At 37.6% G+C, this 17470-nt stretch overlaps 1 protein-coding gene across 2 annotated transcripts in view; it reads left to right on the top strand.

Moving 5' to 3' along the window:
* The window catches only part of GSG1L (GSG1 like), a 365420-nt gene that overhangs the window by 327833 nt on the left and 20117 nt on the right, over positions 1 to 17470 (top strand). The window contains exon 6 of one of the 2 annotated variants that reach the window (XM_051988336.1): positions 14425 to 14514. The exons of the other annotated variant lie outside the window; for it this stretch is intronic. Coding sequence (XP_051844296.1) covers positions 14425 to 14514 — 90 coding nt within the window. The remainder of the gene's footprint in view (positions 1 to 14424; positions 14515 to 17470) is intronic. 2 annotated transcript variants of the gene reach the window in all.

Genomic DNA, 17470 nt, shown 5'->3' with positions numbered 1-17470 from the left:
ATGTTGAGCTACTGCAGCCATAACCCTGCTCTCTTCTCAGGCCGGCTCTATATGAGGGAATGGGGAAGAGTGAATGGAGGGGAGAGAGACTGAGGTGCCGTGAGGCCCCTGGTTGCCATGGCAGTGCTCTGTAGAAACAAAATCATATTAGTATAAACTCCTGAAGCAATGCTCCTTTCCCTCGGTGGAATGATAGTGTCAGTGCAGTGACTAGATAAGCCATTTACATGTAAATGTTATTAAGCAGATTTTTTTTTGTTGTTGTTATTCTTTTGCATTTAAGAAAACTCCAGGCTTAGATGCCAGGAGGGTAAAAAACAACCTCTGTACCATATTAAGTTACAAACTGAAATCCTAGGAAAACAGGAGCAATAGATCTATACGTGACTCTTCCCCCACCACCCCCATATACACCTAACTTATTGTATGTAAGAAAATGGCATTGAACAATCTAGTTATTTTTATCATATTTCTAGAGATGAGCAAATGATGAGCTAAAACAGGAAGGAATGAGCAATAGAGAATTTAATGTAAATGCTTTGTGGTATTCTAGAATTTGAGGAAAGTGCCATTTAGTTGTACCCCAAAAGGAGACACTTGGGGTAGGAAGGGCAAGAAGGCAAAGCCAGTTATTGCCCCCCCCCCCCATGAATTCTTTGGATTGCTACATTTTCTTTTTCTGACCACCAAAAGTCTTACCTAGGAAAAGAAGGGAGAAAGATAAATTTCTAAAGGGTGAAAAGGGCAGCTAGGTAGCACAGTAGATAGGGCATCAGGATTGGAGTCAGGGAGATCTGAATTCAAATTCATTCAAATTAGTAGCCTTCCTAATTGTGTGAACCTGGGCAGATCACTTGTTTGCCTCAGTTTCCTCATCTGTAAAGTGAACTGGAGAAGGAAATGGCCAACCACGCCAGTATCTTTGCCAAGAAAACCTTAAGTGAGGTCTCAGAAAGTACAATATGACTGAAAAATTGTTCAAAATCAACAATAGTGAGGTAAGTCTAATCACTGTTGGTGGATGCTATGGAAGAGATTTCTATTCAGGTGCAAGATAGACCCTTGAGATAACTTCCACACTGAGAATCTATAATTCTGTGATTCTGTGACTTTCATGGATCATTGAGTTTAGATTAGGAAAGAACCATGGTGACCATATAGCCCAACACCCCCACTCCAGTTTTCTAGAAAAGGAAACTGATTATATGATTTACCCCAAATCACAGAGTTTGCAAATAGAAGAGCCAGGACTTGTCCTCAGTGTTCCGACTCTGAATACAATTGCCTTTTCACTACTCAAAAGCAAATATTCAAATCAATAAGTGTCCATCAAAAGGCTGCTGTTTATAGTTCTGTATTAAGTAGATTAGGAAAAATATAATCTAGTCAAGATTTATCTCCTATTTTCATGAATCTTAAAGTTTAGGAGGGGCTTGTGACATATATACATTTATCTATAGTATCTGATACTGCATAAATGTATCAAGAAAGTTGCAAAGCTTAGTTCTGTACAAAATCTTAGGGTTGGGGGAGAAGAGAAATAATGATATATGAGACTGATGTACTGGGGGTTGAGTACAAAATAAATCTGGAGAGGTAAAATAGTGCTAGTTAATGGAAAGCTTTGAATGTCTGGAAAGGCAGTGGTTTTGAATAGGTCATCACATCCCTCCCAGCAGAAAGCCCTGCTACTTTGCTGAAGACCCTGCTTTCCCAAACCGTTTTCCATGAACACCATTTTCTTCCCTACTCTATACCTCAAAATCCCTTCACATCATCTTCCATTTTCTTCTTCCTCTGCTCTAGAATCTGATAAATCTTCTCCTTGCCAAGACCAACTTCTTTACATGTGCCTTTGATCTCAAGCTTTTCTATCTCCTCAAAAGCCTGGTCTCTTAGCTCACTCATTTCCTCTCTGTCTTTAGTCTTCAGTCTCTCTTTATCTCCTGGCTGCTTCCCAGCTGCCTACACACATGCTTGCTGAGAGCCTTTCAGCTCTGCTCAGAATCTGGAATTCTCTACAGAAAGGAAAGCAACAGAATTGTGAGAAAGAGAGAGGCTAACAACTTACCTTATGTAGGAAGGGGCACCCAAGCAGTGCTCCTAAGGAAGTGAGGGACTCTAAGAGCCAGTCTTGTTATAATTTTCCCCTTCTTTTGCTACCTTATAGTTCTTTATGCTATGTTATATTTTAATGAATACTGTCTTCAGTTACTTTTATCTTTCTGTAAGGTGGCCTTGTTCCCATTGGCCCTCATCCCCTCACCCTTGATTCTTTCTTCTCATTTATAACCCTGTTCCCTTTGGAGTTTTGTTTAATCCTTTTTCTTTCCTGCTTTTATCTGGCTAATTAATTCTTCCCCTCCCCTTTTTCTATTCTCTGTTAGTCAAATAGATTCCCTCTTCCTCTCCTGCTTTTCAATTAGTCCTATTTATTAGTTTTTTGTTAATTTCATTTTTGCCCCTTTTCAAAATGGATTTCTCTCATTTGCTTAATTATCCATCCTTTTTGTCTACTATAGATCCTCATTATCTAATTTATGATCCCTTTATCTAGTCTTTCTTTTTTCTGTGTATTTTTCATGTAATCAAAGATTCCAAAGTATCCATTCTAGGTTTTCTTCTCTAGGAAGTTTTGGTCACTCTCTTGCAAATCTTACTCCATGAATTCCGTTTTTTCATTTTGCCTGAACTCCAGAATAAATGTCAATTATTGCCGGTATCAGAGAAAATACTGCCCCATGATATACTTCACTTATCATCAGTTCCTTGATGATGCAGTCCACCACTGATTTGTACCCTCCTCCAATTTCCTCCCCCCATCCTGACATTTGCCTGAAAATCTCATTCCTTAGCCCATGCTATTTACTATCCCATGTGCCAGTTGCCCCTAGAAATTCCAACTTCCTCTTTATTGATGACAAATGAGTAGATCTTTTAAGCATCAAAAACAGATGCATTATCCCCATCTCTTTTCACAGACTCTTTCTTCATCCATGGGAACTTTTTTCAATGAAATCCCTTTCCACCACCAAATTAAAGCCTCTCTATTTTTCTCTCCCTTCCCTCTTTACTGATTCCCCTTTCTCTTATTTTTAGCCCTTGATTTTGGTATATCACATACTCCTTTCTATTTTTTCTCATTTCATGAACTCTCCCATATGTAATGTAGTCTCACAAAAAAAAAAAAATCAATTCACCTATAGCATGGTATCACCAAGTTCTATCCATGGTGCACTTTATCATTTACTTATCTCTAATAGATTTCCACCTTCACCTCTTATGAAAAAGTCTCTTACTGGTCTCTGCTGTCACTCTTTTGCTGTTTCTGTCCTTGGCTATTGTAGTTATTCACTTTTCCTGTATTTCTGTTATTTGAGGTGTTTGAGAAGCAAACAGTCTGATTTTCTTTCTAAAAACATTTCAAACACCTTTTTATTATTGAATATCTGTCCTTTTCAGGACATATGTATGATTAAGCTTAGATTTGTAGGAAAAGTATCTCTAGACTACATCCTGAGCTTCATTGCTCTTTGGAACACATCATTCCATTATCTCTTAATTTTTCTAGTGGGTACAGAATAGTCTTGGATTATTTAAATTTCCTTTCCTTTGTATTTGAAGGTCTTTCTTCTGATGATTTGCAGAGCTTGTTGTTTCTGAATTGTATTGTTAAATTTAACTATTATATGTCCTGAAGTTTGCAACCTTTGTTTTTTTCTTTTACTGGAAATGATCTGTGAAATCTTTCAATTGATATTTCGTTTTCTATATTCAGAAGTTCTGAAGAGTTGTCTTCCATCATTTCTTTCATTATGGTGTTAAATTTTCTATCTTGTTGTGTTCTAATGGGAGACCTATGATCTTTAGGTTGTTTCTATGCATTCTAAAACATGTTTTCCTTGTATAATGAACATGTTTTCTTTTCATGTTAGTGATTTTCTGTTTCTCTTCTTCTAGATTGTCCTTTTCTGTATGTGCATGCCCCATCTATAGTTCTTTCTTTTGTTTCTTTAGTGAGACTTGCCATTGGATATTCCAATTATGCTCTTCTGTTCATCATTTTTGTTGTGTAGCCATAAACTCTGCTCTCATAATTTACATTTGAACCACTCAGGAACAGCATATTGTTGTTTCATGCTCTTTTCAAATTTCACAGGGATCTCTATCCCATCAAGTGTTAGATAATTTCATTTGTTTTGGAGTATCTATTCATAGGTTACTGAGTTCATTACTAGATCTGGAGGCCATATTTCCTTCTGTTGTTAATGTTTTTCCTATTGATTTATTTGCTTGTATTTAAGGTAGGAGTTTCTTCTTCCTCAAGTGTTGCGTAATTTCAGCATCTGCCCACCCCATACTTATTTTCCCCTATCACTCACTTTCTGACTCCTTCCGCTCTGACAATGGTTTCCTTGGTACTCAGTCTCAAAGTGCTTGAGCCTCTTTCCATGCTGTGAAAAGCAGTTTGCCAACCTAAATCTCAGCCACAAGTGAACTTTGTGGGTTAGCACTGGACCCAGCTGGATACTGTACTAAACTTTTCCCCGGGCTTAGTGGAGTATGAGATAGTATCCTCCACCTTTACCCCTTACACACACAAGTGTTTTTATACTAATATCTTGTCTCACTCCCCCTGTTCCGTAGGTCTTTAACCCAACACTAGCAATTTAGATCTTTGTAGTGCTAGTACTATAGGGCTGTGGCTGCTGGACGGTTTTTTGCTCTTGAAAAGCCTGAGCAAATCTCTGCAGATTGTAGCTGGGGTCTGCATAGCACTTAAAAGAAGAAGGGGAAATCAGAGTATTGTGGCAGGTTCTGTTCTCAGCTTGTGATGGTCTGCTAATGCATTCCTGATGCCTATTGCAGGGAAGCTGAGGGATAGAAGCTAAATGAGTTCAAGATTAGTGAACATTTTTTTATCTTTTTGGGGAGACTTGCGGTGTCTTAGACCATGGAAACAAAAAAAAAAATTGCTTCATTTTTGAGAGGTTATTTGTGTCTGAGAAAATGTCTAGTACTCCATCTTGTAGCTCACATGAAGTCACTCCAATTCAAAAATGGGGTGCACCTTTTGCTCAGGAGCTTGGAGGAAGTATATAGAAGGCCACTAGCAAGCCTTTATTATTGAATCAACCTCTCTCCTATATTATTGCATTAACTTCCTAAGTGATTTTCCTAATCTCTTGCCACTCCAATCTATCCTTCATACAGATGTCAAAATAATCTTCCTCCATTGTAGATCTGAGCATGTCATTTCCTGTCTCAAAAACCTTCAGTGGTAGAGAAGCTAGATGGTACAGTGGATAGAGCACTGGCCCTGGAGTGAGGAGGACCGAATTCAAATCTGACCTCAGACATTTAACACTTACTAGCTGTATGACTCTGGGCAAGTCACTTAACTCCAATTCTCTCTCAAAAAAATCTTCAGTGGCTCATGTTGCCTCAGTACATACATACCCACATACATGTTTGTGTACATATATGTATGTACATGTATGTGTGTGTGCGTGCATGTATCCTGGTTTCCTGATAATTAAGGCCTTCTGTAATTTTTCTCTCACCTGCCCTTTCAGTCTTAATTTCATTTTCTGCTTTGTAAGTTCTATGTTTTTCCAAACTGGCCTACTGTCCATCTTCCCATCTAGCATTTCATTCTCAGTTTCCATGCCTTTACAGACTATTGCTTCATCCTAGAATATACTCTCTTTTTACTTTTACCTCTTATAATCCTAAGTTTTTTTCAGGGCTCTGTAAGATTTTCCTGATTCCCCCAGTTATTAGCACTCTTTCCATCTCTCTATCTCTGTCTCTTTATGTTTCTCTGTCTCTCTCCCTATGTCTATTTTTCCTCCTCCCTCTTTCCCTCCATCTCTCCCTTTGTTATCAAAATATCTTTGTATTTTCTTATTTATTTTTGTATTTTATATTTATTCCCTTTGTGTTTACTTATGTTTGCTATGCTCTCAGTAAAATGGAAATTGTTTTTTTTCTTCTTTTTTTGAGACCAGGAAATATTTTATTTTTAAACTTTCTATTCCCAGTACTTTGCACAAGATAGTACATCATATGTACTTAATAGCTGTTTGTTGAATTGAAGGTTTTGAACCAAGAGTGATATGACATGAAAGATGAGTCTGGCAGCACTATGAAGCATGGTTTGAAGGCGATAAGGAATAAATGTTGAAAGGCTAGATGGAAAGCTGTTGCAATTGGCCAAATAGTCAATAATGTGGGACCATGATAGAGTAGTGACAATGGGAATAGAAAGGACAGGAAAGATGTGAGAGATATAATGAAGAGAAATTGATAAGACTAGGGAACCAATTGACCAGGAATAGCAAAGGGGATAGAAGAGTTTTTAAAAGTTCCTAAGTTACAATTAGATGCTAGAAAACCAGAGGCAATTGTGGGGCTTCTCTCCTTATGTAGTGTGAATATACTTGGCAAAATCAGGTTAGGAAGTAGTGTTCAGTATAGGGATGAATGGTGCCATGAGTTTGTAAATATGGCTAACTTGTAGAAGGCCAGTCTTGGTCATGATGATTGAAAGGCTTAGATAGTAGTTTGCTCGTGTTATTTGGACATAGAAAATAGCATAGCCATACTGGAAGCTCCCTCTTCTAGATGATTTTATTTAACTCAGTCAGGGCAAATTTGTGGTAGAAGCACATGCATAGTTGTAGTTGGGAAGCATTCTTATCCAACTAAGACATTGCTACTCCATTGACTATATAAATATAGAATTCCATGATGAATTTCATTCTACCCTAGGGATAAGCTTCCAATAGTGTCCTTGTTATATTCATGTATTGGAACAGAGCATGGTATTAGATGCCAGGGATGCAAAGATACAAAACAGCATTCAGCCTCAAAAAGCATAATTAATGGAATATTACATGTAGACAAGTAACATACAAAGTGGAATGTGATAAAAATAAAGAGAGATCCAGACAAAATGTTCTCTGGAGATTTGAGGAGGAAAGGATCATTTTCATGGGCATCAGAATGTAGTGCAGGGAGAAGATTATGAAGGAAGAAGTAGCTCATCTGAACCTTAAAGGATTTCAACCAACTGAGATGTGGAAAGAATGCATTTCAAACATGAGAGCTCAAGAATGCACAAAAGCAGGACAGAGAGGGAAATAATCAAGAATCACTGAGTATTCCATTTTGCAAGAACATAAACTATATGAAGAACAGTATGAAATAAATCTAGATCCTAAGATTTTAGCATGTCAAAAATAGAATTTATTTTCCATTTGTTCTTTCTCCAACCTTCCATATTTTTATTCTCCTGGTCACTTGTGTTCACTGAAAAAAGATGTTGATTGGCTTTTACCATGCAAATCATAGGGACCCATTGAAGGATTTTGAGTAGAGTGACATGATCAGATCTATGTGTCGAGAGGGTTATTTAGGCAATTGGGTTAAGAATGACTTAAGAGAGGAGAGAATGCTGGCAAAGAAATAAGAAGGGTGGCAATGAAAGGAGAGAGAAAAATACAGATGCTAGAGATACTGTAGGAGGCACGAGTGGCTGGAGGTGGCAAATTATTGGATATAGCTAGTGAAGACAAGGGTGGAATCAAAGATGACAAGAGTTTTTGAGTCTGGAGAGCCAAGATTGAGGTGTTGATAGTGCCTGATAATATCCCAAGAAACAGTGGATGTCCTGGGGATTCAAGTGCACTTCTTCAATAAGATCTATCTGAATACCAATTGGTTGCTATCCATTTTCTTGAAAAGCTACCATCATCTTTTGTCTTTTAAATGATATGATAACAGAGATCTGGAAGCCAATTCCTTCAACATTCTCCCTAGAACCTATAAAGAGTGTATGGAAGCATCCTTTGGGGTGTCTTTTCCTTCAGGTTTTTTAAAAAGCTTGCATTTTCCCAGTTCTCTTTCCTTTCCATTGGATTTCTAGTAGACATTTATTTCTCTGGATGTTGTTTTGGAGGCATCCTGGAATTCAGTCACAAATAGGACCAGTTATCACCACTGAGTTCCTGGAATTGGCATCTCACTGTTCCCTGGACTATTGGTAAGATTTACTTAGTTAAGCAAAGAGCAAGATTCTAAATTCTTCTTGGTAACCCTTAAGTATTCTATGACTTCTGTTTAGAGTTGTGGGGTGTTTTTTGTGCTTGACATCAATTTTAGAATTTGACCTAGAGTCTTAGCTTTGATTAGCCTTTACCCTCAATTCTGAAAATTTTCTTATATTGGCAGTATTTAATTATCTAATGAAAAATCAGTTTGGTTACAGCTTTAGCAATTTTTCATTTTCCACATGTGCGATATTTCTCAATTCCATTCGTGAATTGTAAAGCTAGTTGGCCCTTGCTGTTGTCAAGAACTCCTGATATATTGCTTAGCTCCCAACGATGCTGAAAATGTGTAACATTCCTTTGGCTAAAGATAACGGGAATGATTTCACTCTTTATACTTGCATCTCCAGGGTCTAGCACAGGATCTGGCATCATAGCAGGCATTTGGTAAATGCGCACTGATCAATTTATTGGTTGATTCCATAGATCAAAACATGGAATTAAATGTCATAGAGTTGTCAGAGGTAGGAGGCACCAAGGAACATAGAAAGAATGTCTGAGCCAGGAGAAATCTCCAAACATCATATATTAGGCTAGAAGGGTGTTCAGAACATAGAATGTCAAAGGCAGAAAGGCCTTTGGGTCATAAAATTTAGAATGTTATATCTTGAAGATAACTAAACATAGGATAGAGAATGTCAGAACTAGAAATGACTATAGAATGTGGAATGCCATAACTAGGAGAGTTCATCTAATTTTAACTACTTTCTCTCCTACAGAGTAAGAAATTGAGACCCAGAGGTAGCAGATTGATTTGTACTTAGGCAGTGTCTTTCATTTACCTGAAAGCATTTTTCTAGGAGATATTTTGGACTTACTCTCTCAACAATCCCCTTCCTTGCCCTACATGCTAGAGGATCAAGTTCCCAAAGCCTGACTGGCTTCTCCCCCTCAGGAGTTCTAGGAATAACCATGAGGATACTGTGGGGTTCTTTTAATCCTCCCTGCTCTCTTAAGCCCCCATTCTGGCAGATCCTCTCTAATATTATCAACAATGATTAGCATGCTAATCTCATTTAAGTCATCATTGTTTCCTGAATATCTAAGATAACCAATGAATACCATCAGATTTTTACAAAGGGTTATACCAGGAACAGAAATATAAACATATATCCCAGAACAGAGAGCACACTCACTCCCCTCAGAAATAAGATGGCAGCTATAAATATTCACCCACCAAGTTTAATTCTAAATGAAGCACAATCAAGGGATTGAATCACTTCCTAGTTTGAAGGACATCATGGCTCTGCTGTCAGGTTAATTCACAGCAGTCCTGATTCCTGTCAAGGAGAGACTGCTGTCAAACTCTGGATCTTCATTGACTTTTCCAATCTTTCACATTTCACAAAGTAAGAGCTTACATGTATTCAAATCCAGGAAGAACAAATGCAGAAGAGGCAAAGGAATGGGAATATCGTGCATTGAGGATCACATTTTAGAGATAGTACTCTAGTGCAATTGACTTCCTATCCATAGGCTTACCATTCTTACCTCATTCACCTGCGAGGAAGAGAGAGTTCATTCTGACTGATAGTGTCTTTTATATGTACCCTTAGTTTCAGCTCAGCAGTCAATTAAAAAGCTTTTCTTCACCATGCAGTAAACAGACAAGAAGTAGCCACAGGATTATCATAGTCACCTGGCTCCCCTGGATTGGCAGTAGGTAGAACCTATTGTCTTTGCTCAGGAATGGGCCCTTATTATCCAGTCCCCCCCCCATTACACACTGTTAGTTGATCCTTCAAGATGTTTGTTTAGATTTTTAGGTAGTTCCTCTCACATTCATTTTTTAAAAGGTTGCTTTGTAAAAGCATAGGATGTTTCCTGCATGTAATTACAGTTCAAATCAGAGGAAATTGTCACATAGTGACATTTGCAACTGCTTCTTTCCATTTCAAACCAAAATAAAAAAAAAAAATTCTGTAACTACTGGGGCCAGCTCACTGCATGTATCAGCCTTAGCCCCAGATGCTCTTCCTTAGTTTTTCTGCCAACCAGCATTGCTTCATTCATCCAGCCACCGGAGGAGTCCTGAATATCTTCCCATAATAACATAACACCAGCTGCTGGACCCAGGGGGGCTAGGATACTATACCTACTCTTTTTCCATTAAGGAGTCTATCTCAACTCTGGACCCATTTACAAGGTCTGGATCAGGCTCAATCCTGGGGGATTCTGGCCTTTAATTAGAAGGGGACTAGATTCCCTTTGCTCACATTCTTAAGCTCATTAAACTTCCATCCCATTCAGCAGGGATGATTTACTTAAAGCTTAGGTTGGGTTTCACGTCTGTGTCTTCCTAGTATAGGAGAATAAGCAAGATCTCGGTGTATACTTTATGTTAGCTATGGGATATATTCATTTCCTACATATAAAAAAATGCTAAAAGACTTACTATGTATATTAACAGAATGGCTCAAAATAGGAAGGAGGAAAGTCAACTTTCTGCCTGTTCATGAGAGGGCCATCATTATACCATGGAGAAATATGTAATACCTTTTCTACCTTAGCATCATCTATGAAAATCCTTGTCTTTAACAAACTGACCACATTTTCTGTTCATTTTTATATTCAGAACTAGCTCATGAATTAAAGAGAGGGAACTAAATTTGGTTAAGGAAGTTGGCAGGGCTCTTTCTGCTTCTCCTCTCCAACCCCAAAGGGCAGCGTACACAGCTGCCTCCCTGGAAAAGGAAAGAGAGGTTCTTGGCAGTACCTGAAAACAAGAACTAAATACTATGTTATGGAAAGAGTAGGTGATCTCAATTCCAGATCTAGCCCTGCCACCAACTTTTTTTTGTCATAACTTATCTTATGTTCTATAGTTTAAAATCCTTTCCAACTCTGACATTCTATATTTTAAGGACTCTTCAAAACCCAATTTTTGGTGATATCCAATATTTTTCCTCCTGTATAACTTCTAAATTAAACAGATAGAATTGATCCTCTTTCAAAGTTGGTCTTAAAATTTCTACTTTGTTTCTTATTGTACAATATACTTCTCTATTATCAGTCCTTATTCTTCTACCCTAGAATGACAGAAAAATCATCTTTACAAAAGCATGACCATCATCCCAACCTCTACTCTCACCCCAGGTGGAAGCAGACACATGTAGCTATTGTAAATATATTGGAATCAATATTTCCTAAGTTCTCATGTCCAGATGATAAATGGGTCCCATTATCTCAGCCTGAATTCTCCCCACAGCTTCTACATGTAACTAATAGCAGAGTAGAGGATTCCATTGGCAGTCAAACCTTTCTCTCAGCCTTATCTATATTTACCCTTGAGTTTATATTGGGGAAGGGGTTGCTGAATGAATGAGCTGTTGTCTTAACTTGAAAATACTATATAACTGTGAGCTCTTGTTATTTCTGTGCACTTTCCTGACATCTAGACAAAAAAGGTCAATTAAAACAAAAATAAAGGACAGGGAGAAAGATCATCAGGATCAGAAGCATTGCCAGTGTCACTTGGGATCCCATATTAAATCCTGGACTCTGAATGAGTTGTGTGACTTTGGGCAAGTCTGCAGTCTTCAATTTCCTTATTTGTGAAATGAGAAGATTGGGCTAAATGACCTCAAAGTGATTCTCCACTTCTTAGTGTTCAGGATAGGAAGCGATAAGAGAAGAAGAGGGATCCCTCTTGGAATGATTTGATCATGTTCTTCCCCCCTTTCCCCACCACTCCCCACCTGCAAAAAATTGGAATCTGACAGAACCAGAACTGGTTTTTAACTTCACTTGTTCATTGCTATGGCCCACATAGTGAATATGAATATGTAAGTCACCTGCCTTTCTCTGCTGCTGGCTATTGCTTCATTGTTGAGTTTCTTAAAGCTTCATCAAAGCCCTTCTTCCTAGTAAAGCTTTATTTCTAAACTCCACAAGAAGCTCCCAATGTTCATCTCAGAACTATGACCCTTCTGGGGATTTCAGCAGTTAAAATCTAGTTCAGGACAGACAAAGGAGGAAGAGTTTATTGTGACTGTTGAAAGTGGGTATTTGACTGCTTAACCATCTTGCCTGCTAAGCTTCAAACCTCAGGTAATAACCTTTGGAGAAATAAAAGTAGGTCTTTTACTTACTAGCTACTTGACCTCATTCAGTCATTTGACCTTTGCTTTAAAAAGAGGAGGTTAAACTAGATGGTATCTAAGGCCCCTTGTAGCTCCAAATTCTTTGATTTTATGATTTGTTAGAAGAATGAACTCTGGCCAGATGAATTACTCTGTTCAAGTAGAGCAATAGGTATATATGTGATGAGTGGTGCTCATAATTCTTTGTCTTTCCAGATTGAAAAATATTCATCTTTTCCAGATATGCTTACATGGTGGCCCCTCAATTCAAATTGTCATTTCAATTGCTCTTCTCTGAACCTTCTCCAGTTTCATTAGTGCTTTCTGAGGTTATGGAAGTCAGAGTTGTATATAGGGCTTTGACCTGAAACAGAGGAATTGCATGCATCTAAAGAATCGAAAATCACTACTGATGATCAAATGTTCTTTTTACTGATCCTAGAGTAATAGAAATACATAATTTTTATCCCTTATTTTTTTAGAATCATAGAATCTGGAACTGGAAAGGACCTGAGAAATCAAGTCAAATCATCCCAATTTATAGAAAAAAATAGAGGAAGAGGAAGCTGAGAGTCAGATTTTAGAACCTACTTACTCAAGGTCATAGATGAACTTAGTGACAGGATTAGAATACAAATTTTCTTAACCTTATTTCCAGTGTTCCTTCTGCAAGAGTTATGTTATTTCCCTCTTTAATCACTATTAATTCTCAGAGAGAAAAACTTATTTCACCTTGCCCTTTGTTTAAGAGGATTCACAAGTGATCTTGATGGTTCTGCCACTTATTAATTATGTGAGTTTGGATGTTCATCCTCTCTGGGACTGTTTTCATATCTCTAAAATGAAGAGTTGGGCTTGATCCCTTCTGGCTTGAAATCTCTGCTCTTTGGAGCATGACTCTGATTTTCTCTGACTCAATGTATGAAACTCTCAGAATTTTCAATGCACTTTCCTCACAAAACAAAACAAACAAACAAAAACAACAGAGGAAAAAAACCTAGACGATAACAGTGCAAATGTTGTCCTTAGTTTATGGATGTATAAATTGAGAGCCATTTGGTTTTACAGCTAGTGAACATCAGAGCTGAAGTTCAAACATCGGCCTTTTGCCTCCTGCCCCACACACTGATTCACAGCTAGAATGAAAAAGAAAGAAAGAAAAACAACAAACATTTCTAGGCCAAGTAGAGTAGAAATGTCAGCTCCTTCCCTAAGGAATGAAATTGGCCATATCTGCCTACTGGACCTTTCTACTTCTGTCATCTACCTCAAACGCGGCATTATCTAAAACAGAATTCATTCTGCTGCCAAACAGCAACTTGCTCAGACATCCCCATTTGTGTTGGTGATTTTACCAGTCTAGTCATGCTGAGCTAAAACCCTTGAAAATTCCCTGCCCCATATCAATCACCAAGTCCTGTTCTTCTTTTCTTCCCAAGATACTTCACATCTATAGCCCAGCAAGTCACCTCTTGCTTAGACTAATAATATAATTCCTCTATAATCCATCCCTTAAAAAGTGCCACATTAGTCTTTTTAAAATGGCACTTGCATTATGCTATTCTTCTCTTTGAAATTTTTTTAATGATTCCTTCTTGGTTTTAGGAACAAATTCAAACTCCTCAGCATGGTATTCGAGGCTCTTCATGATCCAACTCCAACCTACCTTTTCTTCTATTACTTTTGTCTGCTTGGGACAGGATGCCCTACTCAACATCCCCAGATGTTTCTTACTCCTAGAAGACTTGTCAATTTCACTAAATTCTATTCATTCATAACTATTAGACCAGTGAAATCATTTCCTCTTGGGAGTTCCTACAGCACTAATTATCTGTATCACTCATAAAATCACAGAATTGGAGATTTGGAAGGGACCTCAGGGTGGCCATCTGGCCCAATCCATTTTTGAATAAGAATTACCTCTTTAACACCCCTAATAAAAGGTCATCCAGCCTTAATCTGAGGCCCCTATTTGAGGGGAAAAGGAGCTACTTCATGAAGTAGCATATTCTATTTTTTGACAACCAATTATTAGCAAGTTTTCTCCCATATTAAGCCAAATTTGCCTCTTTGCAATTTTCTTCTCTATTTCCTAATTTTTCCCTCTGGTGCCAAGTCTAGTCCCAGTTTGGGATTTTATGTAATACTGTCTTGTGATATATTTTATATCATCAGTTTAATTCATGTAGTTGTTTACCTTTTATATACACATGTGTGATGGCACATAGAGTGCCAAGGAAGGAAGAGACCTTAAGGATCATAAGAGTTCAAGCTTCTCATATGACCGGAGTGAGGGTGGAAGTTAAATCCCAAAAAAGGTAAGTAACTTGTTCAAGTTCTCCCACATACAGTCTGTTAGTGGCAGAACCAGAGCTAGAACCCAGACCTGATGCCTCTATCCTTGTCCTTTCTTCTATGCCTTGCCATGATAAACTTCTTGAAGGTAGAAATTATCTTCATGATGCTTTGCAATTTACACATAATCTTACTCGCTTAATGTTATCTTGTGACTCAGTAAATATTTCTAGAATTAGTGTGTAATTAAATCTGGTTTACTTGATAGCCTTGGGACATGGGGACCCTCTCACCAATGACAACCATCTCGATTTATTCTCTTTTTTTTCTCAATAGTATTTTATTTTTCCAAATACATGTAAAGATGGTTTTCAGCATTCATTTTTGTAAAACTTTGTGAGCCAAATTTTCCTTCCCCATTCTCAAGACAGCAAGCAATCTGATATGAGTTAAATATGTGTGATCTTTTAAAACATATTTCCACGTTTGTCATGTTGTGCAAGAAAAATCAGACCAAAAGGAACAAAAAATATAAGAAAACAAGCAAACAAAAAAGGTGAAAATGCTGTGCTTCCATATACATTCAGTTTCCATACTTCACTCTCTGCATCTGATTGACATTTTCCATCCCAAATCTATTAGAATTGCTTTGAGTGAGAAGAGCCAAGTCCATCACAGTTGATCATCACATGATTTTGCTATTATTGGGTATAATGTTCTTCTGGTTCTGTTCACTTCACTCAGCATTAGTTCATGTAAATCTTCCCAGACTTTTCTGAAATCAGCCTGCTTATCATTTCTTAGAGAACAACAATATTCTATTACCTTCATATACTATAACTTATTCAGCTATTCCCTACTGACAGGCATCCACTCAGTTTCTAGTTCCTTTCTACTGCAAAAAAAGCTGCTACAAATATTATTGTACACATTTTCTTTTTTATTATCTTTTTGGGATATAGACCCAGTAGTAAGACTGCTGAATCAAAAGAAATGCATAGTATTAAAGCCCTTTGGGCATAGTTCCAAATTGATCTCCAGAATGGAGATTTTCACAATTTCACTAGCAGTGTATTAGTGTTCCAGTTTTACCAGATTCCCTCCAACATTTATCATTATCTTTTCCTGTCATTTTATATCTTGGCTTATTCTCAATTATTTCCTTCAAATGATTAAGTACACATTATGATTTTGAATCTTCTCCCCAAACTTTTTACCCTTCTATGAATACTACCATTTGTCACTGTCCTTCCTAAAATATGGTACCTAGCTGTGGTAAAAGGAGAGCAAAAATAAATGGAGTAAAAACTCATGAATACTAACTGATTAGAAGCCAAAAGTATAGTCAGAAATGTCACATATATGTTACTATACCATGTACAATGTTGCTGCAACTATAACAATGTTGAAGGCTTAAGAGAGAGATAATAAGCTTAGTACAAACATTAAGTCTCTTCTTTAAGGGGGAAAAATAGCAATAAATATCCTTACTGTTTATTCAATTCCAAAAGGATTTAATAAGTGTTGATTAAGGGAAATACAAAGACAAAAATAAGAAGTATCTGTTGTCACAGGACTTATAGTTTCCTGGGGAGAAACAATATATTCACAGATAAATATAGAATATATACAAAGTTAAACACCAAATAATTTCAAAAGAGCAACCATTCAACAACGGAGGGATGAATTAGAGAGAGCTTCATGTAGGACTGAGCCCCAGGAGCTAGAGACTCGAAAAGGCAGAGGTGAGGAGGCAGAGCATTCATTACAGGGATATGGCAAGACCTATTCAAAGAGAAGATGACATGTATCATGTGTAGACAATAGCAAGTAAACCAGTTTGACTGGATTGTGGGATGCAGAAAAGAGAGAATAGTGAGAAGTAAATATAATTTGGTGCATTTAGAGCTGGGAGTAAAGATAGGACAAATTGTGCATAGAGACAGCTTAGGTGAGGCAGTGAAGAGAGTGCTAGACCTGAAGTCAGGGAGATTCATCCTCCTAAGTTCAAATCTATCCCCAGATACTTAATAGCTGTGTGACTCTGAGAAAGTCACCAAATGCTATTTGCCTCAGTTTCCTCATCTGTAAAATGAGCTGGAGAAGGAAATGGCAAACCCTTCTAGTATCTTTGTCAAGAAAACTTCAGATAGGATTATGAAGAGTAGAACATAATTGGATCAATGAAACAAGAAAGAAGGAATTTGTAGTTTAGTACAGAAGCAACACATTTTTGAGAAGAGGAAAGAAATGATCAGATCTGTACTTTAGGACCATTATTTTGGCAGTCATGTGGAGGATGTATTGGAGATGGGAAGAAACACAAAGCAGTGAAACGAATTACAGAAATTTTTTAAAAAGTTCAAATGAGAACCAATGAAGGCCTGCACTAGGGTGGTGGCAAAAAGAGAGATTTTTATGGAAAAAGAAGGAAAAAAAATCTTGGCAATTCTTTGTATGTGAGAGTGATCATAGGAGCATGGATTTAGAAATTGAAGGAGCTCCAGAGGAACATCTAGTCCAACCCTCTCATTTGCAATTCTTTTCTTCCTATTCTCTAAGCCAAGCTATGACCACTGAGGCATTTAGTCTGGTGGCAGTGATAAGTAGGATTCCCCTGGGAAATATCTACTCTCAGTGTACACACCCAGGAAGTGTTCGTTGGGCACCATAAGTCTTAATTCTATACTACCTTCTAACATACAACTTCTCCTTTTATTCCAACTTTTTCTCTTCCTTCTCTTGGTGTTCCAAGAGCCTTTGCTTTTTTGCCATTAACCCCTCTAGCTCTTTTATTCTGAGCAAAATTCAGGACCCAGATCAACTCTATCATATATTACAGATATGATTTTTGCAAAGTTTTAAGAGAACAGGTATTGAGCATGGCCCAGGACATCTCCAATGGGAGACCAGAAACAGTAGTCATCTATAGTGTTTTCAGGAAAATCTGAGCACTGAACTGCTCAGGAGACAAAACTG

This window comes from Antechinus flavipes, chromosome 1, assembly GCF_016432865.1.
Source record: "Antechinus flavipes isolate AdamAnt ecotype Samford, QLD, Australia chromosome 1, AdamAnt_v2, whole genome shotgun sequence".
NCBI classification, from domain to species: Eukaryota; Metazoa; Chordata; class Mammalia; order Dasyuromorphia; family Dasyuridae; genus Antechinus; species Antechinus flavipes.
This window is presented reverse-complemented; position numbering and strand designations above follow the sequence as displayed.